The sequence below is a fragment of the Conger conger genome, chromosome 6 (assembly GCF_963514075.1).
Source record: "Conger conger chromosome 6, fConCon1.1, whole genome shotgun sequence".
Lineage (NCBI taxonomy): Eukaryota > Metazoa > Chordata > Actinopteri > Anguilliformes > Congridae > Conger > Conger conger.
Window position 1 is genome coordinate 49,065,557 of NC_083765.1, and position 27,279 is coordinate 49,092,835.

Consider the following 27,279-nt stretch of genomic DNA (forward strand, 5'->3'; position numbering starts at 1 on the left):
TTGGGTCCCTGCTTCTCAAGGCTTCCGTAAACAGACCCGTCTCCCGCACGGCAGTACCGGTTCGATACCACCTCAGTCATGTCGCGGCAGTGCTCCGCCCCTAACTGCTCTGATTCGGCGGCGGTGTTGCTTCGGTATTTGGTAAACGGTGGTTGTTTGCTCCTACGCATTCGGTGATCGCACTCGGTGATAATTGTGTTTAATGCTGCTGAATCATCTGGATGACTGCTGAATGTTAAGTTTGGGGGAATGAGTCAAGCCATTAGCAGTTGTTTTCATGTGGTAGGTGTACTTAACTGGTACTAAATAGGTGAGAAATATCGGTTTAAATGGACACAATTTCACACCATAGCATTTATTAACCCCTTAAGTATCGCCCATTTTATTGGCACAAGCTTAAAAGTGACATACCCAAAATAAAATAAAATACTATTCTTGAATCCTTTTGACTACAGGCACAATCTCTTCTGAACGTTAATCCTTTGGGATTTGTTTTTCAAGAGTCAGAATTACTCCAAATATTACTGAAACAAAGTTACAGAAGCTCAAACACAGTGAAAGTGGAAGTTTTTTTTTTTTCTCTCACTGAAAAGATTTTCTGTTTTTGACTGGATACAGATTATTCTAACTGCGGCTTGTGCACTTAGAAACACAATGGAGCCAAGTCACAGTATTCTGCATGGTTTTTTAAATCTATGTCTAGGCAGTTTTCCCAAAAAAGACATTTGGAGACTCCAAAAAGACACATGGAAACTCAATAATAGTATGGGTCTTATGAGGTGTAAAATGCTGCATTTTGCTGATTGAACTATTCAGCACTTGCCTGTCACCCTCCCCTACCTCTCTGTCCCAAACTCCCTCTGCTTGCAGCTACCGGTCAAGAAGATCGTAAAGAATAAGTAAAATAATGACAATAATAACATCTTGTATACTAATATATTAATTGAGGTCCATTGATTGAAGTTCTTATGAAATATCCAACCCCCATCCGCAAGTTAAACACATTCCATAATTTCTCATGCTCTGTATTATTCAAAAGCAGGCCGGCTCCTTATTTATAAGCATACTGAACATATAAAGTATATAAAATATTTTGAGAATATATTTAGGTGCTCCCCTATATAAAATGGGGTTACGTCACTGAAAATTCCCTCTGTTATGTTGTCAACATTGTTTTCACTGTCTTCCTCAGAAATATTCACTCAGACAAGAGATTCCTTGGAACTCCTCCAAAGGAAGTCACAAAAAATGTTTTATGTGTATTTCCAAAATGCAGAGAAGATGAGGTGCCCTCACACCCACCTGTTACAAAATAAGGTTCTGTTGTCACTAAAGCAAGGGCATCTTAAAATAGGTTATACAGATAGAACCGTGAGTTTGAAACGGTATATCTGTTACCATAGTGATTGAAAGTTGCCAGCTGAAAACCCCCAAAAAACTGAGACTGAAGGGGTTAACTGTAAGATTGCTATAAAATACTTATTATGTTTTGTCATATAAGATTTCACCCCAAACGATTTGCGTAAATGTAATGTGAAACATAACTTGTCTGAATTCTCACAGCATTTCCAGTGCCGCAGACAGGCTTTGAATGATTTTTTTCTTGGAAACAAACGAGCGCCTATAATGTCTGATCCCCCTTATCCAATTAGCAGCTTTATTAGGTTTAGTTCCCCCCCCCCATCAGCCATGTGATTAGCCAGATAAGTCCTCTAAAGTGGAAGATAGCATCCTTTAAAACAGTACAAAGGAATTACAAGCCAGTTTAGAAGAACCACAGCAAAGGCAAATCACATTATTCAGGGCGGGAACCTCCTGCACCTTGCCTGTGTAGTGCCAGTCAGAAGAGACTAAACTCAAAGTCGTTCATTACCAGGGACTAATTTGCCATTATTGCTCACCCTTTACCGCTGACAATAGTCATTATCTTGCTTAGCATGCGATTACTGCCTAACTTTCATCCAGGCCTAATTGTTTTCTGTTAAGCCCAGACAGGTGTCTGTGGCGGCCCCTCAGACAGGCTGCTCCGTGTGGCCCAGATGGCGGGATTAGCGCAGTGCCGCTCCGGTTCTGAGACAGGCACCCGGCGCCGGGCCACTCCTCCGCTTTCCTCTGATTGGCCCTGCCACGACCCTCCCAGCATCTTAACCGTGTGTTCTGAGTGGGGCATTAGGGCAACGGTGGACCGAACAGGAAATCACAGCAGGCAGAGCGATGGTACACTCTAAGAAATACAGAGACCGCGGCGCTGCGTTTCTGTCCTGTAAGGATTTTACAAATGTACCCTGAGAGTACATTATTGGGTACTAATAAGAAAGGTACAAGGGAATTATGTGTTGCTGGCTAAGGGATCTTTTGTACTTATATGATACCAGCCCAGTGACTAGCGTTTATACCCTCTTATTCACATCTATGGCTTTGTGACTAAGGTGCTTGACTGGGACCTGGAAGGTTGGTGTTTCAAGCCCCAGTGTAGCCACAGCTGTTGGGCCCTTGAGTAAGGCCCTCAAACCCACATTGCTCCAGGGGGATTGGCCCCTGCTTTGTCTAATCAACTGTAAGTGGCTTTGGATAAATGTGTCAGCTAAATACACTCACTCAGCACTTCATTAGGAACACCTACTTATTGATGCGATTATTGGATCAGCCAATCGTGTGGCAGCAGTGCAATGCATAAAATCATGTAGATATGGGTCAGGAGCTTCAGTTAATTGTGGAATTGTAACCATCAGAATTGTGGAAAAATGTGATCTAAGTGACTTTGACTGTGGAATGATTGTTGGAGGCAGACAGGGTGGTTTGAGTATCTCAGAAACGCCTGATCTCCTGGGATTTTCACGCTGTCTCTAGACAGAAACACGTTTTTAATGCGATATGTCAGAGGAGAATGGCTGGTCAAAGCTGACAGGAAGGTGACAGTAACGCAAACAACCACACAACATTACAACTGTGGTATGCAGAAGAGCATCTCTGAGCAAACAACACATCAAACCTCTAAGTGGATAGGCTACAGCAGTAGAAGACTTAATAAGTCTAAAAATAGGTCTAATGAAAACCTGATAAAGTGCTCAGTGTAATATAATACCTAGTTTTTTCTCGGAGTGTGGAATTATTCTGTATGGATGCGGGAAGGGAACGGAAGGCTTGGGCCGATTACTGGGGTAGGGGTTAAAATCTCCGATGTGCTGGTGACGGGTGTGCTGATGGAGAGGGAGGTGTGGAGAGGAGAGGAGGCAGATGCAAAGCTGGTCGGAGAGCGGAGGAAGGACAGCGCTCAGGGCAGCCTGGTGCAGCCGAACGCCTCCGCCCCTCTCCTTTCCTTCATCACGCGAGCCGGATTTAACCTGAAAAAGGCTTTGGCTTCAGGTGCATCTTTACCTTCCCCTAAAAAACCTCTGTTTGTCCTGCTGCATCGCCCTCAGAACCTACATCCTGCTCAGAGGAACTGAGTAAAAGTTGAATTTGTGTTATGCAAAGCGCGAGCTGTGTAAACCGCCCCGGGTGTCTGCCTCACAAATTCACCCATGCAAATACCGCTGTTACTGCAGCCACTGCTGTTTTCAGCCACTTCAGCTAATGAGGACATTACATGTCACAGCCTTTTAAACGGAGGCCTGGCCTGCAGACCCAGGAGGAATGAACAGAATGACTGCACTGATGAGCTGGTTGGTGCCTTGCATGGCAGCCAATCGCCGTCGGTGTGTGTGTGTGTGTGTGTGTGTGTGTGTGGTATGAATGGGTGAATGAGAAGCATCAATTGTACAGCGCTTTGGATAAAGGCGCTATATAAATTCCAACCATTTACCGTTTAATGACAGTTAAAAAATGTTTCTCTGAAAACGTTACCTTTACTTTATTGGTAGTATTCTTGTCATAAGATGTTTAGTTGTTGGCGATAGATCTGGATCTGGCCGCAGGGCCTTTCTGGCATGTCGTTCCCTCTCCCTCTCCCTCTCTCCCATTCCTCCTGTCTCTCTGCACTGTGATGCCCAATAAACCAGCCCTGGCCCTGGACAAAATGGGGGCCTGCTGGTTTTCATTACTCAGCACAAAAACCACCAGACCCAGTAGACTTCCAGGACCAGGGTTGGTGACCACTGCCTTACAGTATTGAGAAAAATGCTTGAATTTGGCAAAAACAAGTGAACTATGTGAGATTCAGTGCAGAATAATGAATTCTTTAGACTTATAGGTCTTATTGCTGGTTATGTGTTGGCTGCTGTCGCCCTCCTGTCAGCTTTGACCAGCCTGCCTCTTCTCCACTGACGTCTCTCATCAACACGGTGTTTTTGCCTGCAGAACTGCTGCTCACTGGATGGTTTTTGTTTTTGCGAGAGTCTCTTATCTGCAAACGCTAGAGACTCGTGTGCATGAAAATCCCAGGAGATCAGGCATTTCTGAGATATTCCACGGTCAAAGTCACTCGTTCTGTCATTTGGTCTGAAAACAGCTGAACCTTCGGCCATGTCCGCATGCTTCTATGCATTTAGTTGCTGCTATATGATTGGCTGAGTAAATATTTGCTTTAACAATCTGGTGTGCAGGTCTACCTAATAAAGTGTTCAGTGAGAGCACAGCTCTCATTAATCCTGGTTTGCGTGCGATAACGGGCTCATGATAAATCAAATAAATGGCGGGTTTTTTTAACGCAGGGACACCTTTTCCTTCGCTTGCGGCTTTTCAGCATCCTGTCTGGGCGGGGCGAGAGCGCTAGCATACTGTCTGGGCGAGCGAGAGGGGGAGAAAAGCCTTGCCTTAATTCTCGTGGTCCCGTTGCATCCGGTCCGGTCACGACGGCCCTGGGGGGAGGTCACACTACACCGACCCCTGGCATCTGTGTGCCGCGGCCCCCGGAACGTTTCGCCATTGTCCCGGACTCTCGGGGAGCGCCACAGACACTTGTTTTTAGTGTCAAGTGGCCCTTCACCAAGTGGCCCTTCACCAAGCAGGGAGAGGGCCAGAGGAGGGGGTGGGGGTCGCATGCATGACCCCATCGCATGGTTACAATTTAAACGCGACGCCTTTTGTTTGCGTTAATGTGTATTGGAGTGGTATACAAGAGGGAGGACATGGACAGAGGTCTCAGCCGGGCTTAAATAACTCATTGTAGGGAGGCCACAAAGACGGCTCCATAGAGCAGTTGTTTAGTATTAGCCTTGTGCATCCAAGCGCAAACTCCATTTCATTCTCGCCCACAATGGGCAGAGTACTTTGAGGGGAAAAAAAGAGTTTTACTCTCTTGACCCACTGCGTTCCTCTTAACTAAACCTCTCATATCACCTTTAAAGCAACGCTGTGATGCTTACGAGCAGAGTTCACACCCGTACTACATAAACAATGCCTGCTTCAGATCTCTTTATACCAAATAGTGCAGTCATTAATACGGCTGACGGCATTGTTTTTGCAGTCCATTTTCAATAATCTTTGGCAATCGAGAACTATTTGTAAGCTTGTATTTTAAAATTGTTACTTTAGAGTTGTTATAGGAAGTTACAGGTTTTTAAAAGATTGAAGGCACCGGAAGGAATTTTAAAGCCATTCTTCCAAGTGCAAGAAAAAAAACAATGAAAAAACCATTTAAATCCTTCCATAGCAGGAGAGTCTCTGACACTATTAGCATTGATCAAAACGCTTCTCCTGTATTTTGAAAGGGATGTGGAGAGAATGTAGTGAATAACTCACAGGCTCCGAAATCGATTGGCAGCAGCAGTTTGTAAAATTTGACTCGATCGGGTGAGAGCGCGTTTGGCTTAGCCAGCATGCTGCGGGCTCCCACAGTTAGGTCAGGGCAACATCTGTAGAGCTCATTCAAAGTGTGTGCTTTCACCATTAAATAATAAATGTGTCTGTTCCTCTCGCAGCCAGGCTTCCAGTGGGCGTGAAGCCCTTTTTCGGGGGCCCGTTTGATTGTGACCCGAACAGATTTTTTCTTGCGCGCCAAAAAGGACAACAACAGAGGCTCCTGATTCTGCTTGAGTTCCCTCGCAGAAAGCATATGTTCAGCCATGCAGGCAACAGTTGGGCTAAAGATGGACTATGGCTCCGGGCACAAAAGCCCCGGCCTGGTTTGCCACGCACAGTGCCTCCAGACATAATCGCTTGTTGGGGACGACCAACCCTGTCAGCTGTCCCTTTCTGGAGGTGACATCCCCTCCCTCCCTCCCTCCGCACCCCCCCGTGCTCCAAACACATTTTTACTAATGTTTTACACTTCATATATTCCGGCCTGCATGGGCTCCCCGCTTTGGGTTTGACGTAATTGATGGCGGTCTGTGGCTGTCGACAGCTCTCTCGCCGTAGTTTGGGTTGAAAGGGCGGGCCCTCAATCACAGGGGTGTCAAACGCCCCTCTCCACCCCCTCACCTCAGGATCCTGAAAGGCCTCCATCCCACCCTCTGTCCCCCACTGCAAGCGCTGCTCTGGTGCTTACAGCCCTGCCCAGCGCCGAGAGGTCCATCGCCCGGTCAGTGCTAATGAGCAGCAATGAGGGACTTCAGCACAGATCGGAGGCAAGAGCCTCTGTGGCTACCGCTAGTTACTGGAAAAACGTAGGGAACTTTCAGTGTTCTCTGTGGCTACAGCTAGTTACTGGAAAAACGTAGGGAACTTTCAGTATTCTCTGTGGCTACAGCTAGTTACTGGAAAAACGTAGGGAACTTTGAGTATTCTCTGTGGGTACAGCCAGTTACTGGAAAAACGTAGGGAACTTTCAGTATTCTCTGTGGCTACCGCTAGTTACTGGAAAAACGTAGGGAACTTTCAGTATTCTCTGTGGCTACAGCTAGTTACTGGAAAAACGTAGGGAACTTTGAGTATTCTCTGTGGGTACAGCCAGTTACTGGAAAAACGTAGGGAACTTTCAGTATTCTCTGTGGCTACCGCTAGTTACTGGAAAAACGTAGGGAACTTTCAGTATTCTCTGTGGCTACAGCTAGTTACTGGAAAAACGTAGGGAACTTTGAGTATTCTCTGTGGGTACAGCCAGTTACTGGAAAAACGTAGGGAACTTTCAGTATTCTCTGTGGCTACAGCTAGTTACTGAAAAAATGTAGGGAACTTTCAGTATTCTCTGTGGCTACAGCTAGTTACTGAAAAAACGTAGGGAACTTTCATTATTCTCTGTGGCTACAGCTAGTTACTGAAAAAATGTAGGGAACTTTCAGTATTCTCTGTAGCTACTGCTAGTTACTGAAAAAACGTAGGGAACTTTCAGTATTCTCTGTGGCTACAGCTAGTTACTGAAAAAATGTAGGGAACGTTCAATATTCTCTCTAGCTACAGCTAGTTTCTGAAAAAACGTAGGGAACTTTCAGTATTCTCTCTGGCTACAGCTAGTTTCTGAAAAAACGTAGGGAACTTTCAGTATTCTCTCTGGCTACAGCTAGTTTCTGAAAAAACGTAGGGAACTTTCAGTATTTTCTGTGGCTACAGCTAGTTAGTGGGTGCTAAAATAAAAAGAATAAATTCTAAACGATGATGTTCACATCTTCAAACCGCTCCACCTGTACTCAGACTGAGGCTGACATTCCCTGAGGCTGGTGGCAGCGTGGCACTCAGAGTGGCGCGGGGCTGGATTCTGGCTCTCTGAATGTTAGCAGATTAGGTTTATGCTAAAAATAACAGTGTTGTGGTGAAAGCTGTCATCTCCATTGACAGATAGCTCTTTCTCACTGGCCCCAGTACAAATGTACAGCCTGCTATATTATTTCTGTTATACCACTTCATAATAGAGAATAACAGATCCAAATTGGCTTGAAAAAGGAAAAGAAATATTTTATGTTATTTCAGTGTTTGTGTATTTTATTTATAAAATTCTTCAGATGGCCCAATGTTTTAAGTGCCACAGAGAATATATTCGATACTGACAGAGCGTTCTGATGACCTGCTGGATTTGCGATTACTGGTACAGGGACCTTTGGGGTTTTGTGGTATAAAGCGAGAAAATATACTTATAACGGCAAATATACTCCAGAGGAGGGGTGTCAAACTCCAGTCCTGGAGGGCCGCAGTGTCTGCTGGTGTTTGGTGTGTTTCAGCACGAGAGATATGTTTCTAAGTCTTTCATTGGCTAATGAGTCCACACACCTTGTTCTCAAGGCCTTAATTGGCTGCTGATTGAAAGGAAACCACAAAAACCTGTAGACACTGCGGCCCTCCAGGACTGGAGTTTGACACCAGTGCTCTAGAATATACTCAAACAGCAACTTCATATTTCCAGAGGCTGTACGAACAGATAGTTTAATATGTTTATTTATGTTATTTATAATGTTTATTAAATTAGATATTTGTTTTTGTATCTTGCTAGTACAAAAAACAGTGAAGGTACTCTTTTGGATCAAATTTCCCAAATGAGCCTGAAAGTACAGTAATGTTCTCTTTGGGTATAAATGAGTAGGCAAATGAGTTTTCCAAGCAAAAAAAAGGTACAAATTAAGTATGTATTTCTGGCTAGGATTGCTCCTATTATATGTACCCATGTCCCTACCGCCCCAGAGACGAGCATTTGTACCTTTTTAGGCACTTTTCGTACCTTTATTTCTGAGAGTGCACTGCACTTCGTTCCATGAATACCACAGTCTCAGTTTGCATGCGCAACAGGAAACAGTTCTCTACAGGGTTAACGATATTAGATTAAACCTAATTTTTTGAGAAATAATCGGGTAATGTACACATGTATGACTTCTGGAAGCCTTCCTCCAGCAGCTGCCCTGGAGTTACTGGAAGTGGATGTTCTTGCTTTAACCCAAGAAACCAGAAAAATGCTTTATACCAGCCACTGTACAGTTGGCAGGTTGTCAGAGGCTTCTCTAAATATCTAAGATATCCTTCAACGCAGACCAAACTGTCTGGGTCAATTGAAAACATACGCTTCGAGCTGAAAAGATATTGAAAAACATACAGAAATAAAGAAAACCCTGAATGTGATCTGTCCCTTTGCAGAGATAAGCCGGAATTTGGTTCCGATCAACGAGGGCCAAGAAAAATCTAAACTGTATTTCTACATAATCACTAGATCTGAAAACGATCTGATATGGGGAGGGGGGGTGTACCATATGCAGTCTATTGAATTATGAGGCCTGCCATGTTGAGGGGTGGTGTGTATTTGAGACATGCCGAGAGAAGGGAAGGGTGCCAGTGAAATGCTTTGGGTCACTCGAGTCTGTAACAGGACCTGAATTTGTTAGAGCACGGAGGTGCTATCAGCACCGGTGTCTCATGACCCGTCCTGCGGCCGCCTGGCTTTTTTAGCGCAGGGGTCTGAAACTCCAGTCCTGGAGGCCGGAATACCCCCAGGGAATTTGGGGCTCTATGAGAGGGGGGCTTACAGTCTCTGGAGGCTTACAGTCTCTGCAGCCCTTTGGTCATTTCCTTTCAATGGTGGGCCATTTAACGCTTTGGAGAGGTGTGTAGACTCTCTTAGACTCTTTTCAATGAAGCACTTAAGGAACGCATGGAAAACCAGAAGACACAGCAGCCCTCCAGCATTTCATCTTGATGTCCCTGGTTTAGTGGGAAATACACAAAAATATACATTGCCGCAGGTCCAAGCGCACTTCCTGCCTGTCGACTCCAAGACAAGCAAAACACAAGCGCTTCAGTGTGTAACTTAATACCTCGTCATCTGAACTCAACACTTCAACCAATGATAAGCGCTTGGGCAGTTGCCAAACGAGGGTGCAAAGATTTTATGATTTTTGGATTTTTTGGAGATGGAAACATCTATATCTTCGTCTGTGGGCAAGGGGGTAAATAAAATGCATCTCGTGAAAAAAAAATTTGTTGCATAGATTGAACATCTGTATTTCAGATGAAATATTTTTTTAAACTTGAGAAAATGAGAAAATAGCCTTTTTGAGTGAAGATGCAGGTCTGACTCGGGGACCGGTCTGACCTGCCGGCTCCTCTCTGTTGCAGACCCAGCTGGCCCTGGCGGCCGCAGAGGATGAGGGGAGCTCGGAGGAGCGCCGGAGGGAGGTGGCTGAGACCCTGCTCGCCGCCCTGACCGACCGGCAGGAGCAGAGGCAGACCTGGAGGGACAGGTAGGCCCGCTGGACGCCCCGATGCCCTGACCCATCACACATCACACTGCGATCCCATCATTACACTACACTACATTACATTACATTAGGCAGACGCTCTTATCCAGAGCGACAGACAACAAAGTGCAAAGGTATCAACCTAATAACACAAGTAAATAACACAAGTTAAGACAAGACCGCCGTTAAGTTTGTTTCAGGACTCTAGGTTCTGCACAAGCTCAGAACATTCATGAGCATGGTTATCGTAGGTGCATGTGTCTCACCCGTTCTTCCGTCAATTTAAGGCTTACATATTCATTTGAGTGGTGCTCATTCTGAGGAGGTAAAGGTTAAGCTCTGTGCTCTGTGTTTGACTGGAGGAGGTAAACGTAGGGGCTGAGTGCGGGAATGTAGGGAGCTAAAAGGGCGGCGCTCATTTCCTGAAGCGAGGTGGTGCTGCCTTGTGCCCGAAGGCCTGGACAGGCCTGTCTCCACACCAGCCCATAACTACCCACAATGCCTTTCCACAGAAAAACAATAGAGCACCTTTGCTTTCCTGCCAACACTTCGTTACTTACATGGCAGACTGAGGTTTATTACTGTATTACTATTAAATGAAAAGATAATGAAAGATATTCCTAATTGTCACGTTAGAGTGTGGCACATTGGGGTTAGATGGAATCTGGGCTGGTGGTCCAGGGTGGGGTTTTTGGGCGGGGTGTAAGCGGGGTGGGTCTCACAGAGGGGTCCGCACACGGCGCGAGAGATCAGCAAGGTGACGGACAACTGACGGACGGATTCCTGAGACCTTTCAGAAAAGCCACTTAGCCGGCCTTGCACATCCCCCCCACCCCACCCGACACTCTGCGCCCCGCAACAGTGACCCCGCTCTGACCGCCCGAAAAGCACCGGCCGGGTCTCTACGCACGCGCGGTACCGCCACCGGCGAGCAAGAACTACAGAGAGCAGCTGCCAGTTCTCTGTGCCGACCGTGTGCTGTAGGCCTCCTGAGGTCGTTATGTGATAATGAAAATTATGACCAAATTACACGGGGCTTTAAGGAGTGGGGCTTTAGGGTGCGGGGCGGTGGGGCAGGGGGAGGGGCCCGGACCATTGCGTTTAACAAACGGACTGTGAAACCGGCCCATCTGCTTCGCTCTGCAGCCTTTCTTTCTCTCTTTCTCCCTTTCTCTCTTTCTTTCTTTCCGTCTCTCTGTAAGAGAGGCTGGCAGTCAGATCGGGGCTGTAACGTGCGCCGTTCTTGGGGACCGTTAACAGTTTACAGGGTCCGGGGGCGGGGAGAGTGGAGGCTCAGGGGGAGAGGAGGAGGTGACGGAAGGCCAGCCGTCAGGCCTGTGAAAAGGGGAAGCAGTCAGACTCAGTGAATCAAGTACGAGTGTCCCAGTGACAGAGGAGTTCATCTTCCAACGAAACAAAGAAGAAGGCAAAGAACATGCTAGGCTAAGGTTCCCCCAGCAAGATGACAGTTTTCGTGTAGCTTTCCAGGCACGTTTTTACCGTGTCGCTTGGGCGAAGTGCTGTTACGTGTGTGTGCTTCTGTGTTTGTTTGCCTGGTTTTTGCTTGCGTGAACAAACAAATGTGTGCTTTTCCGCTCAATTTAGAAGGTGTATGTGTGTGTAAGCACTTCTGTATGTGTGTGTGCCTGCTTGTGCGCATTGGTGCGTGTTTGTATTTCTGCATGTGTGCGTTTGTGCTCTCGTATAGGTCTTTGTTTGTGTATTTATCTATGTGTGTACATGTGTGGTGTATCTCTGTATCTTGCGTCTGTTTGTTTGCATGTTTGTATGCATGAGCTGGGGGAGGCTCCACGGTAAAGACAGTGTGCAGTTATCACACACAGTGCTGGGGACAGTACAGACAGTGTGCAGTTATCATACACAGTGCTGGGGGTGGCTCCACGGTAAAGACAGTGTGCAGTTATCACACACAGTGCTGGGGACAGTACAGACAGTGTGCAGTTATCATACACAGTGCTGGGGGTGGCTCCACGGTAAAGACAGTGTGCAGTTATCACACACAGTGCTGGGGACAGTACAGACAGTGTGCAGTTATCATACACAGTGCTGGGGGTGGCTCCACGGTAAAGACAGTGTGCAGTTATCACACACAGTGCTGGGGACAGTACAGACAGTGTGCAGTTATCATACACAGTGCTGGGGGTGGCTCCACGGTAAAGACAGTGTGCAGTTATCACACACAGTGCTGGGGACAGTACAGACAGTGTGCAGTTATCATACACAGTGCTGGGGGTGGCTCCACGGTAAAGCCAGTGTGCAGTTATCACACACAGTGCTGGGGGCAGTAAAGACAGTGTGCAGTTATCACACACAGTGCTGGGGACAGTACAGACAGTGTGCAGTTATCATACACAGTGCTGGGGGTGGCTCCACGGTAAAGACAGTGTGCAGTTATCACACACAGTGCTGGGGGCAGTAAAGACAGTGTGCAGTTATCACACACAGTGCTGGGGACAGTACAGACAGTGTGCAGTTATCATACACAGTGCTGGGGGTGGCCCCACGGTAAAGACAGTGTGCAGTTATCACACACAGTGCTGGGGACAGTAAAGACAGTGTGCAGTTATCGCCTAAACCGCTAACGCCTCAACCGCTAACGCCTAAACCGCTAATGCCTCAACCGCTAACCGCTAACGCCTCAACCAGGCTTCATTTGCGTAATTAGCTGCGGTCTGTCCCCGGCTGGGTGCTATGGAAAGCCAGACGGTGTCGAACATCGATCGGCCATGTTGCTGTCACCGGAGGCGACGGGTTCGTCAGTGTCCCGCGCGGTTATTGCCGTGCGCATTCTGCAGTTGTCAGGGGAGACCTGCGGGCGGTAACGTTAAATGATCACTGTCAGCGCAGACTGAGAAACGTGCGGGACCTGGGGTCACCCTGCTCGCGGGCGCACACCTGCGTCAGGGAGATCCAGCACCGTCACCTGGAGCTCTTCACACAGTTACTGTTTCACAACAAAAAAAGAGCTACGGGGAAAAAAGGTTGCTGTGGTCAGGGGTGATTAATGTCAACGTCATTAACCGCTCAACATATATCCTTAATCTGCACTTAAAAACACATGCAATGTTATTTTTTTAATTAAAAAAAAAGGAATTTCATTTGACAATGCACTCAACAGGCTGTAAAGAAAGTCTTACCTTTAATTGAAGCTCAGAGTTTAGGACACATTCAATTCCCGGCTGTTTTCAAGTGATAGATGTTGCTAAATGGTAAATGTTGCTGTAAAGTTGTACACGTGTAAATAAAATTTTAAAAACATAACATTTTTGAGGACCAATGAATAATTTAGGTTCATGAGTTTTTTTGCCTTTTGCTTTTGTTACATCGTATTTTTGGATTATGAGGAAATACATTTTTTTGTTCTATTTCATTCCTGCGTGGTTCTGCAGAAATGCTTTTCTGTATATCGCTGTTGTAATGCCTGGTTATTTGCGTTACTGTCACCTTCCACCAGTCTGGCCCTTCTCCTTAGAACTGCTGCTCTCTGGATGTTTTTTTGTTTTTGCACCATTCTCTGCAAACTCTAGTGACTGAAATCCCAGGAGATCAGACCACCCAGTCTGGCACAAACAATCATTCAACGATCAAAGTCACTTAGATAACATTTCTTCCCCTTTCTGACGTTTGGTCTGAACAACAGCTGAACCTCTTGACCACATCTGCATGCTTTTATGCATTTAGTTGCTGCCACACGATTGGCTGATTAAATATCTGCACTAACAAGCCGGTGTGCAGGTCTACCCAATAAAGTGCTCACTGTGTCTGATCTGCTCACTGAGTGTGATCTGCTCACTGAGTGTGATCTGCTCACAGAGTGTGATCTGCTCACTGAGTGTGATCTGCTCACAGAGTGTGATCTGCTCACTGAGTGTGATCTGCTCACAAAGAGTGATCTGCTCACTGAGTGTGATCTGCTCACAGAGAGTGATCTGCTCACAGAGAGTGATCTGCTCACAGAGTGTGATCTGCTCACTGAGTGTGATCTGCTCACAGAGTGTGATCTGCTTCTGGTCTGTTGAGTGAGAAAGCAGTTGAAGCAAATGCACATCATGGTCTTACATAGGATACAGCGTCTGTCTGCATACAGAAAGACCTCACGCAAAAGAGCGCACTTAATCCTGGTCTTGAGGCACGCCCAAGGACTGGGACACTGGTGCGGGGAGCAAAGGCTGACTGGTGATTAGCACTCAGGAGCCTGGACCTCTCCGATGTGACGTGCGGGGTGATCATACTGTTATCTCCCCGTGATTCGCCCCGCACCGCCATCAGTTACGCCACACGGTCACCCCCGGTTTGTCTCCCTCCCCCTCTTCGCCGTTGTTAATTATAACCTACAAGACTGTTACAGTTAATTTTTACGGCAAAGCATATTGTCTCTTCCAGGCTTCTGAGCGGGTCATAAATTATCCTGAAGGTGAAGAGTAACTTGAGGGAAATAGTTATGAAAATTTCATCCATCTCGCTTAGGAAGTGCAGCTGCTCCTGTCAGCGTCGGCGTTGCCAAGGAATTATTGTGGGTCAGACCTGCGGGGTGGGGTGGGGGGGCTGTCACCGTGCAGAACCCCTCCCCTGGCCCTGCGACCCACCCGCCATCGGCACTTCTCCCGCGTGGCTTCAGCAAGAGACCTACAGCCACCCGGACTTCATTTGCTTTACTGACTGTGAACTCAGTTAAGACAGGCAGGTGGCAGGACCTCTCCTCTCCCCCTACTGTCATACACTGAGGTATCACCTGTGTGTGTGTATGTGTGTGAGTGAGTTCCTGTATGTGTGTGTGCGTGCGTGTGTGTGTGTGTGTGTGTGTGTGTGTGTGTGTGTGTGTGTGTGTGTGTGTGTGTGTGCGTGAGTTCCTGTATGTGTGTATGTGAGTTCCTGTGTGTGTGTATGTTCTGTTCAAGCACGCAAAAGGTAAAGTAACAGAAGGGCATGGTGACTGACCCTCATCTTTAGGTTATATAATTCTGTTTTGGTTAACTTGCAGTTGCTAATTACAGTCTGAACAAAGAACTTCAGTACGGATGTAGGATAGGAAAAAGTATTTTATAAACTTTCGCTTCAAAGTAGGTCACCAATTCAAGGGTGATAAATGCTTATGGAGTAATGACTCTTATCATCACTAGATTAGTGGAAATTACTGTAATTAGCATTGCTACGGAACTCCGATGGCAGGTTTGGAAAACCCTGAATCTGTTTCAGTCGTTGGCTGCACGGTGTTTGCTAGGCAGTACACTGCTAATCTGGGTTAAAAGGTTGCCGTCGTTTGAAAGCAAGGGCAAACATGACCTGGACACTTTCATTATGAATAGTAATTTATGGACGGAGCAGGGATGACGCAGCGTTACAAAATGGATGTTCTGTTAGCCCAGTGGTAGTGGGGTAAATTCAGCCCCCAGTCTCCTGACAGGGTTCATTTTTCATTCAAGTGAGTCTGGTGTAATGAGTCTGGTCTAATGGTCTTTCTCCTCCTCCAAACACCCCACAAAATGATCTGCGTTGTGGGTCCGTAGGCGCAGGTGTGGGACACCTTAAGCCCAGCCTGCCCCCAGCCCCCCACGAACAGCTGCGTCGAGCATTCACAACCATACATCAACTGCCGCACTCATACAAACCGCCCTCCCTGAGCACACCGCATCGGGCTGCTGGTGGAACAACACCATCTCCTTCAGTACGTACAGTGAGGTCCATAAGTATTTGGACAAGGACACAAATTTTAAGGGCTGCAATTCCTACACGGTTCATTCCATATCGATGTGAATGCCCACAAATTAAAAGCCGACAGTCCACACTTTAATCTGAGGATATTTACTGTTTATCCATATGGAGTGAAACGTGTAGGAATTACAGTCCTTAAAATCCGTGTCCCTGTCCAAATACTTACGGACCTCACTGACCTTCCGTGTGGAAGTGCAGAAGCTCCCGTGACGTTACCCCAGAGTTGTTCACCAGGTCTGTGCTATTCACAGTGCAGTTCATGTTTTCTGAAGATGTAGCATTAAGCAAATAGGTTTCCTTTTTACTGTGGAGGAAAACGGTCTGAATTCTCTGCATCTGACCTGGAGCAGGGGTCTCAAACTCAAAGTCCCGGAGATTCAGACTGTTGGTTTTTGTGATTTCCTTTCAATCAGCAGCCAATGTAAGCCCCGTGAAACCAGGTGTGTGGACTCTTTTGCCAATCAGTGACCTAAATTAAGCCCTGCTGTGGAGGAGAACATGAAAAGCCAGCAAACGCAGTGAGCCTCCATGAGTGGAATTTGAGACCCCTGATGTAGAGGAAACTGGAGGAGAAGTCAATTTGTGATTGGAGAGTAAGCCCTTCTGAAGCTCCTCGCGAGTAGAGCTACTGTGCACTGTGCTCATGAACCAGTGAAAACATGTTTGCGATCCAGGGCCAAATACTTTGATTGGTTTTAATCTGGACAGTTCTCGGGTTCATGAACGGTTCAACCAGTCATAACAGTGAAATCAGTCCTGACAATAAACAATGGCATTTTGTGCATAAAAGTAACATTTATTTTCCCGGAAAACGGAAAAGTGAAATCTGAAATGCGTCAGCCTCTAGGCGCGAGCAGCACAAAGACGGCATTGGTTCACAAACGCAGATTAAGCTTGGTCCTGGACTAACTTCAATTTAGCATGCATATATAATCTCCATTCAAAATCTAATTTAGTCTAGGACTAGGACTGGGCTTAATCTGTGTCTCTGAACCCGGCCCATTATGTGCTATATCGCACTGTATTCAGGAATGGTAAAAAGAACCCCGAAATAATTCCCCAGAATCTAATTTAATATTGCCGAAAGTGACATGCACACAGTCCTCGTGGACCTGACGGTCTCTGCTCTCTAGCAGGTGTGGACGTGCGGACAGGTGGCTGCAGGATGCCGTTCGGCGTGCGTGTCGTGTTCGCTGAGTCCAGGGGGGGGGCGGGTGTCTCTGACGCACGCGTGAACAGACGCGGCGGTCTCTGACGCACGCGTGAACAGACGCGGCGGTCTCCGGCAGCGCCAGGCGGTCACGAGCGGCCCGGACGCCACGGTGACAGAACCCCCGGGCTGTCAGCGCCATTTGTCGCGGCGGTATTCCGCCATTCCAGAAATCGCCATTTTCGCCTCGCCCAGCCGTCAGTCATCCCGCGCGGGAACACCACGCGGTCCGGAGACGCACGGCGGGCACCAGGAGGGTCCACCCGCCCCCGGGTCCACCCTGCTGACTCACGGAAAACGCGTTAATACCACGGCTTGACCCGAGACCCGGCTGTCTGTGTGTTTAGTCCATCTCCTTCTCAGTTGTGGGCCTGAGTTGGCTTCCCTGCTCTGAAATCCAGCTCTGCCAGCTAGAAAATTGAGCTCCCTGGCTGGTCATGAAGCTGGTCTAGCTGGGTATGAGCTGGTCATAAAGCTGGTCTAGCTGGGTATGAGCTGGTCATAAAGCTGGTCTAGCTGGGTATGAGCTGGTCAACCAGTATGGTCAAGCTGGTCATGAAGCTGGTCTAGCTGGGTATGAGCTGGTCATAAAGCTGGTCTAGCTGGGTATGAGCTGGTCATAAAGCTGGTCTAGCTGGGTATGAGCTGGTCAACCAGTATGGTCAAGCTGGTCATGAAGCTGGTCTAGCTGGGTATGAGCTGGTCAACCAGCTAGCTTGTCTGTTTGACCAGCTACCATCTGTTTTAAAACATGGCTTGAGCTGGTGAAACCATGTCGAGCTGGGTGCTGGTCTGAACTGGTCAGCCTGCCGTCAGGTGAAAACCTGGTTTCATTTGGTTGAAAGAAAAAGTTCTCGAGCCGACTAGAACATAGCCAGGCTTTATCTGGGTAAAACCGGAGCTAAACTGGGGTTAACCAAGTTTGTTTGTCAAGGCGTCTCTGAACATAGATTTCCACCCATCTAAATAATTAAAAGCTGACACTTTCAACCAAAGCGACTTCCAGTTGATTAGACTACGTCAGGGAAAATGCCCCCCCCCCCGTCCCCTGGAGCACTGCAGGGTTATCGTGGTTACACCGGGGCTTGGATCGCCACCCTTCCGGGTCCTGGTCATGTACCTGCGCCACTAGGCTACGGGCTGCCCCTCTTGATCAGTCTCCATGTCCAGACTCTGGCTTCTGCTCACAGGGATCTGCCTCTGCCTTTTAAGACCAAAAGCAGTGGCTGCTGGATCCAGTTCACTCTGAAGAGAGGACTGGTCACGTGATTACTCTGTGAAATGTTCCACTTCAGTCCAGTGAAGGGGTATCAGGCATCAGAGGCCTCTTACCCTGGAAATACCCCCGCCATTTTGAGCCATTTCAGAGCAGGGAGAAGGAGCTCCATAGCAAGGCGATGAGGTCACGGCTCCTCCAGCTGGAGGATCAGGATGACTGCCTGTCACAGAGGCTCCAGCCGTGCCCCGGGGCGACATACAAACCCGCACGTACGCAGGCCCCTCTGAGCGAGAACACCATATTCCTGAAACATTACGCTGAAGACACGGGGCTGTAAAAACTAGTCGAGCCACAATGATTCTTGACTGATTTACGAGACTGCCATTTGCAGATTAGCGTGGGCTCTCCAGGTGCAAATGAAGCAGGAAGAATAATTTTTTTGTTGCTGTGTGCTTGTATCAGTGCGTGTGTGTGTGTGTGTGTGTGTGTGTGTGTGTGTGTGTGTGTGTGTGTGTGTGTCAGTGCGTGTGTGTGTGTTTGTGTGTGTGTGTGTGTCTGAAGCTTGATACGTTTTTTTACACTCAACAGCACCCTGGGGGCAGAAGGCCTATTTTGGCTTGATCTTACTAACGAAGCAAACTCCATTCTACCCTCTAGAGAACTGCTCCAATGTCCCTATTTCAGTTAAGATTGCCTTTCCCCAAACCACCTGGACTGAGTTGAAAAATATAATTTGTTATTGTATAATTTTGTATGAATATAAATTGAACAGACAGGTGAGCCTAGAACCATGATCTCCTGCTTGTTCATGTTCTTTTTTTTCAGTTGTTTCATACCCCACTTTCACGCACGACTATATCCTCTTCATTGCTTCTCCTGACAGTGACAGTGAAAACAGGACATTTTAGTTCAGTCGATGTGTCCGGTAAAATTCAGGAACAGAAGGGAAGATGGCGTGTTCAGGGGGTTAAGGGAGCAGGAGGAGGGGTCAGGTAAGGTGGGCCCTTAAATTCCAGAGCCCTCTCTCCATTAAAAAGGCTTTGTGGTATTTGAGCGTGCCAAGCATATCAAATGTTAAGACTGTTAGCCTGGACTGAGTTTCAGAGGCAATCAAGCCAAGTATTGACAGATTTGCACAGATACGTTTGCTGAAATAAAACATGACTCAATCAAGCTCCTTCGCTCTTATATTAAAGACACATTGATGTGTGGTGAGCAGAAGACGGTTCACTATTTCTTTTTGTTCAGAACCAGAAAAAAAAAATCTATGGAGGTTAGAGACTGCACTCCATGGGTCAAATGCGTCATAGTTTTTGGATTCAAATACTTTTCTATGCTTTACTGAGCTTGTCTGGTGTATTGGAACTCATAAAATACTCTCAGAAAAAGTACAAACCCCGCCTTCTGGCCCTCCTGGTTGCACCAGGCAAGATCAATAGAGCACAGAAAAGTATTTGAATCCAAAGCACTGATGTATTTGACCCAGGTATGCTGTGTGGTATCATTTTAGCGAAGCTTCTTCCTGTCCCATGTGAGGATCTGTCCATGATGTCCATGAGTTCAGGTCTCTGTTTTCAGAAACCTGCTGGGATATTTCTGTCGCTATGGATGCAAGTGAAGGCCCCCACTTCCCATGGGAGACTACAAAGCCCTTTTTCTCCAGGTCAAACCCAGCGATTACAGAAAACATGTTAAAACTAAGTTATACTAATATTGTGCAGCATCACTTAACACCGTAATTCCAGTACTTTTTTAAATCCTACTCCGAACTTTAAAGGGCAGGTCAGTGAACCGGGGTGACGCTGGCGAGCGACCCACGAGCTGGAACACGCTCCCTGGCCGTGTGCTGGAACACGCTCCCTGGCCGTGTGCTGGAACACGCTCCCTGGCCGTGTGCTGGAACACGCTCCCTGGCCGTGTGCTGGAACACGCTCCCTGGCCGTGTGCTGGAATATGCTCCCTGCCCATGTGCTGGAACACGCTCCCTGGCCGTGTGCTGGAAAACGCTCCCTGGCCGTGTGCTGGAACATGCTCCCTAGCCGTGTGTCCCGTCGGCGGGAGAGGGAAACGCGAGGCTCTCGCTGTGCGCGGCTCGGCGGGGAACAGATCGCTGCAGTGGAGGCCTTTGAACACTTTAATTACACGCTGGCACTGTTAGATTATTCAGACCGAGCGGGGCATCATTATGCGCGTTAGAAACACGATTAAAACACGCAGTTTACCGAGAGCAGCTTCGCCCGCAGGGCCCTCGGGCCAATATTTGTCTTATCGGGAGTTCCTACCAGAAACGTAACAATAATTAAAGGCTGTATTTGCTTACGTTCCTTTTATCAGTTGATATTTATCTTCGCTTCTGAGCTGAGGCTGTTTCTCATTAGCCGAGCGATCGGTTGCCCCTGATAACGTGGCGTGCCGAGACCCTGGCCCAGGCCTGCTCGTGGTGAAGAGGCAGCGGGTACGCCCACAATACGCATTTCCATATTAATTTTTTTGAAAAAAAAAAAACAAAGCGTACGAGAATGTGACGTGTTAACATCCAGCATGGCTCACACAACACAGAGAAGAGGCCTATTAAATACTTTCATGACACTATTGTATGCTAAAAAGCTTACAGTTTTTTTGGCACAGACAGGGACTCTCCCGTCTGTTTGGCATGGGATTTAGTCGCACGCTTCATTTCTCTGTATCTACCGGGTCCTTTTAAGTCGGTTCTTTGTTTACATGGGGACCGCTTACAGTGGCGCACACCTCTCAGTCTGATGTCACTTCCTCTTGCCTTCTTAATGACCGAAACAGACCTGGGTCAAATAGGCTATTGTTTTCTGATTTAAATGGTTATCTACACTTTACTGAGCTCGTCTGGTGTGTTGGAACCAATGAAACACTCTCAGTGATTGCGGACCCTGCCTTTCGGCCAACTTGGTTGGCTCAGTTGCGCCAGGCGAGATCTCTCTAAATTAAATACAAATACAGTTACGTGTATGATCCAGCTCTGGACTGGAAGGAGCAGGAAACCAGGCAGCGTTCTTAGACCGTCCCACAGGTGATAGAGTTACAGGGCCCATGTGGTATTTGCCCTGGTTAATCTTGTCCAGTTTGTCTGGAAAACGAGACGCAATTAGCAGTTGCAGAATGCCATGTGCTGTTATTCTTTCGTTATAACGGCCTTAGCAGTTAGCTCAGTTAGCCTCTGCTAACTACTTCTGTGAAGCTTTGGTGGGGAGCGAGCCATCCCAGAGAAACTGCAGTGTGCGTAACTGCCCTGCTATAAAACCCAGCTCTAGTATGCCAGAACATTGAAATTTGAGCTGGTCATAAAGCTGGTCTAGCTGGGTATGAGCCGCTCAACCAGCTAGTGCTGGTAGCTTGTCTGAGCTAGTAGCTGGTCAACCAGCTACCATCTGTTTCAAAACATAGCTTGAGCTGGTCAAACCATGTCGAGCTGGGAGCTGGTCTGAACTCGTCAACCACCTTGTTTCAAAACCTAGTTTGAGCAGTTTTCTTTCAGCAGGGAGGGTAGTCTGGGGCTACACACGGCCCTGTGCTGGAAGCAGCGAGCACCCTGCTTGAACTCTGGGAGGTGGTGTATAAGTAAGACACGGGCAAACAGGCTGTCTTCGCAGCAGGAAGGTGTATGTTCGACATCACTTGGATTAGATTTTTTCAGCTAGGTCAAATCCTGGTATCTGAATGTGTAACCATTATTTATAATCCCCAGCACGTCAGAGTACACCGTCTGAGGTATTTCACCGTTAACGCGAGATTAGCGGGCTGCATGTATTTAATTTCATTCGTGTTTAAAGTTAGCACGCATCTCCAAAGTGAATTATGCATGCCTTGTTGTTGAAGGTACTTGTTTTATGTTAGCCTATGAAATCCAACAACTTTTTGTCAAGTCTGTTGATTCGCCATTAAATTCACAAATAGACTTAATCAGGCCAGAGAACTGTTAATTTTTCAACAAGTTTGCCAAACCCAAGGAGCTGGGGTGGGTTGGGGGTGTATGGGTGCTGACAGGATGAACTGACATTGGGATAATTGGATTAATTTTAGTTTGGCATCGTTTGATGCCAGGGATGCTTCTGTATGTATGTCTGAGTTAGATATTCTGCGGGTGATGGGTAAGCTGAATTATTTAAACTACATGTCTACCAAAATGAAGTGAAACCTTGCTTGGCTTTGCGGTGCGAGGAAATTGTTTATTCGCAAACACAGCGTAAAGGAGTTCAGACAGGCCTTTTGAAATGTTCTCAAATGCAAATTGTGAAGCACGGGAATGCATAAAAGGCCTTTAATTGGCCTCCACAATCCCTCAAAAAATCCCCGGCAGTTTAAGGTAGCTCTGCTTCATCACAAAACCACCACTGCGGAAGGGAACTCGTAATGAAGAGAGCCGGTGATTGTCATTATTGTTACTGTCATCCTGATTATGGAGAGATGGCCCACAGGCACCGAGAACAGAGGTAGTTTCAGCGGTAAGGGATTTGGAGGCAGTCCAAGGCCGTCGAAAGCCAGGGGCACGGTCTGTAATCCTGACGCGATTAAGCGTATCATCGGCAGGGCAGCCCAGCTCTGGGCGCTGACTGACCGGCTCTAAATTTATCCCCAGAAAGGGTGGGAGGGTTGGATCTGTCTCTGACTGCCTGCAGGGTCCTGGAGAGAGCACACCTCTGACAGCCTTGCACACTCCCTTGAATGGGATTACATACACACACAACATTGTCCACCTTTTTATAATTCTGCCACGTAGTCATCCACATGACTGCTGCCATCAGCAGGAGCGACTGGCTGAAGCTGGACCTTTTTCTTTGCGATCCGCAAGTCAAGGCTTTATTGTCGTGTGTACAGAGTAATTCTGACTTGCGCATGTCCCACATACTTAAATAAAAACAACAACAATAATGAAAATACAACAACATTAGTGAAGTCTGGGGACTGTGGTGGCCAGTCAAAAACGTCTTTCCTAGAGGTACTTCATGGTTGAATCCAAGGTATGCTTTGGATCATTGTCTTGCTGGATTACCCAACCTCTCTTCAACTTCAATGTCTGGACTGATCTTTGAACATTATCCTCTAAAATGTATTGATATTTGGTAGAATCCATTCTTCCTTTCACTTCTTTTCACTCACAGAATATTTCCTGGGCCTCCAGCTACCTACATGCTTCACAGTTGGCAAGGTGTTCTTCTCTACAAAGGTTTTACCTTTTTTCTCCAAATATACCTTCTTTGGTGGTGGCCAAAAAGTTAAATTTTGGTTTTGTCAGTCCAGTGCACATTGCAAAGGTTTCAGGCTACTCAATGTTTTCTTTTGCATAATTCAGACACTTAATTTGGTGTTGAGGTTGTTCTTTCTGGCAACTCTGCCATGTAAGTCTTTCTTGTTTAAAGTGCGTTGTTTTGTTGTCCTGTGAACAGCTGGGCCAGTGTTTTCTACCATTCGATCTGAAATTTTTCTTGCTCTTCTAGACCGTGCCTTGACTTTCCATTTACCTTCCAGTTTCTGACAGTGGGAATAAGATTTGTGTAGCATTCTCCTTCTTGGTGGAAATGAACCATCTCTATTTTGAAATCTTGGATGTTTAGAGAAACCCATGGTTGGTAACACTAAACAGAACAGCCACTTTAAAAGGATACTTTAAAAGGCATGGTTACTTCAGAATAAAAAGTTCAGCCCAATGACACTTTGCCCAACAAGTGAATCACCTGGGTTCTTATTAATCATCTTTTTAAAAGTAGTAAAGTATAATCCAAAAGGATTCCCAAACTTTTTCACAGGTCCCTTTTCCTTTTTTATAATTTATAAACAGTAAACAAACAACCAAAAAAAAGCAATCTTGCTTTAAAACTTGTCTGAGGTCTGATGTTTAACTGTACCATTTAGAGTTCAGGTTTGCTTTCGATCAGTAATAGACATTTAAACCAGGGGTGGCCAAATTTTTGCACCACACTGTATAGTCAAGTTTGAATCTTTTTCTATTTTGAGAAAAAAAGTGAAAGCTCATGTGTGATTTGAAAGACCCCCTCCCAGGGAAAGTTCCGGTGCTGGCATTGTGAGGGACACCAAATTGTGGAATAAATCCATCCGCCACACTATTGTCTAGAGATCCCCTTTCACACGGCACCGTCTGAATCTGTGTACTCTTGTTTTTGATCTTTTGCGTTTCAGTCCAGTTACCCTTGTTATGTAGTTAGTTGTTTGTATGTTATTTTAGCTTCTCCCTTTGGTAGCTGTTTGGCAATTCTGATGAAAATGCAATTAAAGCTACATCTGTTCTTAATGTTCCTAATGCCCCACAGATGCAATCTTCTACCAAAGCTATATTCCGTTTATCACAGATTTCTTTGTTAATTCACCTTATTGAATTGGCCCAAATTTGATGTATAGATTTGTAGGCCGGCGGCACGGATGGTGCAGTGGGTAGCACTGCCGCCTCACAGCAAGGAGGTCCTGGGTTCGAATCCCCGTCGGCCGGGGCCTCTCTGTGCGGAGTTTGCATGTTCTCCCCGTGTCTGCGTGGGTTTCCTCCGGGTACTCCGGTTTCCTCCCACTGTCCAAAGACATGCAGGTTAGGCCGATTGGAGAGTCTAAATTGCCCGTAGGCATGAGTGTGTGAGTGAATGGTGCGTGTGCCCTGCGATGGACTGGCGACCTGTCCAGGGTGTATTCCTGCCTTTCGCCCAATGTATGCTGGGATAGGCTCCAGCCCCCCTGCGACCCTGATCAGGATAAGCGGGTTCAGATAATGGATGGATGGATGGATTTGTAGGCCTTTGATAAGCCTTAACCTCTTCTCTCGTGAGAGTAAACTGGACCTGTAGGACTTGAATGTGCTTTGCAGGGGGTGTTTAAACATTCCTTTTAGAGGATACCCTCTGCCCTTGTGCACCTAGGGGCTGAACCGTTTCGGCATTAGAGACAAGGCCTCACTGAGGCCCAGCCTGCAGCCTGCAGACCATCGACAGGCACACGGCGTCAGTCAGGCACACAGCGTCACTGACAGGCACACAGTGTGACAGGCACACAGCGTCATCAGCAGGCACACAGCGTGACAGGCACACAGCGTCACTGACAGGCACACAGTGTCACTGACAGACACACAGCGTCACTGACAGGCACACAGCGTCAGACAGGCACACAGCGTCAGTGACAGGCACACAGCGTCACTGACAGACACACAGCGTCACTGACAGGCACACAGTGTCACAGACACACAGCGTCACTGACAGGCACACAGCGTCAGTCAGGCACACAGTGTCACTGACAGACACACAGCGTCACTGACAGGCACACAGCGTCAGTCAGGCACACAGCGTGACAGGCACACAGCGTCACTGACAGGCACACAGTGTGACAGGCACACAGCGTCACTGACAGGCACCCAGCGTCAGACAGGCACACAGCGTCACTGACAGGCACACAGCGTGACAGGCACACAGCGTCACTGACAGGCACACAGTGTGACAGGCACACAGCATCACTGACAGGCACACAGCGTCAGACAGGCACACAGCGTCACTGACAGGCACACAGCGTTACTGACAGGCACACAGCGTGACAGGCACACAGTGTGACAGGCACACAGCGTCACTGACAGGCACACAGCGTCAGACAGGCACACAGCGTCACTGACAGGCACACAGCGTCACTGACAGGCACACAGCGTCACTGACAGGCACACAGTGTGACAGGCACACAGCGTCACTGACAGGCACACAGCGTCAGACAGGCACACAGCGTCACTGACAGGCACACAGCGTGACAGGCACACAGCGTCAGACAGGCACACAGCGTGACAGGCACACAGTGTCAGACAGGCACACAGCGTGACAGGCACACAGCGTCACTGACAGGCACACAGCGTCACTCACAGGCACACAGTGTGACAGGCACACAGCGTCACTGACAGGCACACAGCGTCACTCACAGGCACACAGTGTGACAGGCACACAGCGTCACTGACAGGCACACAGCGTGACAGGCACACAGCGTCAGACAGGCACACAGCGTGACAGGCACACAGTGTCAGACAGGCACACAGCGTCAGACAGGCACACAGCATGACAGGCACACAGCGTCACTGACAGGCACACAGCGTCAGTCAGGCACACATCCAGCGGATGGACCCAGCATCGCTGATGCACTCTCCCCTGAGCACACAGGCAAACACCTCTTTAGCGCTGCTCCCTACCCAGAGACAAGCCCCGGGCACTGGCCAAACTCTTCTAATGTGGGCATATTGAGGTGTTTTGAGCTGGGGTGTTTACTCCTCAGTAACTTCTCGGCATGCACCCGCAGGGTAACCTGTGCGCTTGGCTCTCTGATTAAGTGCCCGGGCAGATAGTTCTTATTGAACAACCACTGCCTCGTCATTCTCTCTCATCACTTGGGGGCTGAGAGCAGAACCCTGGAATTTCACACGTGAAGTCCTCACACGTAGCCCGGATAATCTGAAAAAGGTACACGTGGAACAAAAGCGTCACAAAAAAAAACAAAAAAAACGGTGCTCTTTTTTTGTGTGATCTCATTTGATGTCATTTCCCTGTTTCCAGCTCCGTTTCGGGTGACCCTTTCCTGCTCTCTGTTTGCGTATTACATACCCTGCAGCCCCCATGGACCATAACGTCCCGCAGGCAGCCGGGATCAGGCAGCAGACTTTGGCAATTACGAAGACAAAGAAGAGTAATACAGTTGCCAGGGTAATTAGGGGGACTGCGGGCTGCCAGCAGATCCCGGACGAGCGCCCCCAATAACCGCCCTGTGGAAGCCACTTGAAAAAGAGGCCAAGATCATATCCCACCCAGTGCCCATTATCCCACAACACCGTTAACAGCTGCCACTGCCACTGAAGTGTGTCATAACCCCGCCCCCCCCACCGGCCCTGAGGACTGCCACCAGACTCTGAGGTCATGGCTGGTTCATAAGAAAGCAAGGGAAAGCACCAGAAGGTTTCAATCTTCGGTTCCTTCGTTTAATGCCTGCCCATTAAAGCCGTGACTTTGTCCCTTTTCTGCTTGGGCAATCTGGCCTTCATCAGATGTTGCATCGAGGGTTTTCAGTAAGATTTCATCAGCGCCAAA

At 47.6% G+C, this 27,279-nt stretch overlaps 1 protein-coding gene across 1 annotated transcript in view; it reads left to right on the top strand.

Annotated features, from left to right (window-relative positions):
* fto (FTO alpha-ketoglutarate dependent dioxygenase) overlaps nucleotides 1–27,279 on the top strand; it is a 127,096-nt gene that overhangs the window by 53,915 nt on the left and 45,902 nt on the right. Inside the window, exon 8 of the mRNA XM_061246228.1 lies at nucleotides 9,916–10,040. Within this exon, the coding sequence (XP_061102212.1) occupies nucleotides 9,916–10,040 (125 nt within the window). The remainder of the gene's footprint in view (nucleotides 1–9,915; nucleotides 10,041–27,279) is intronic.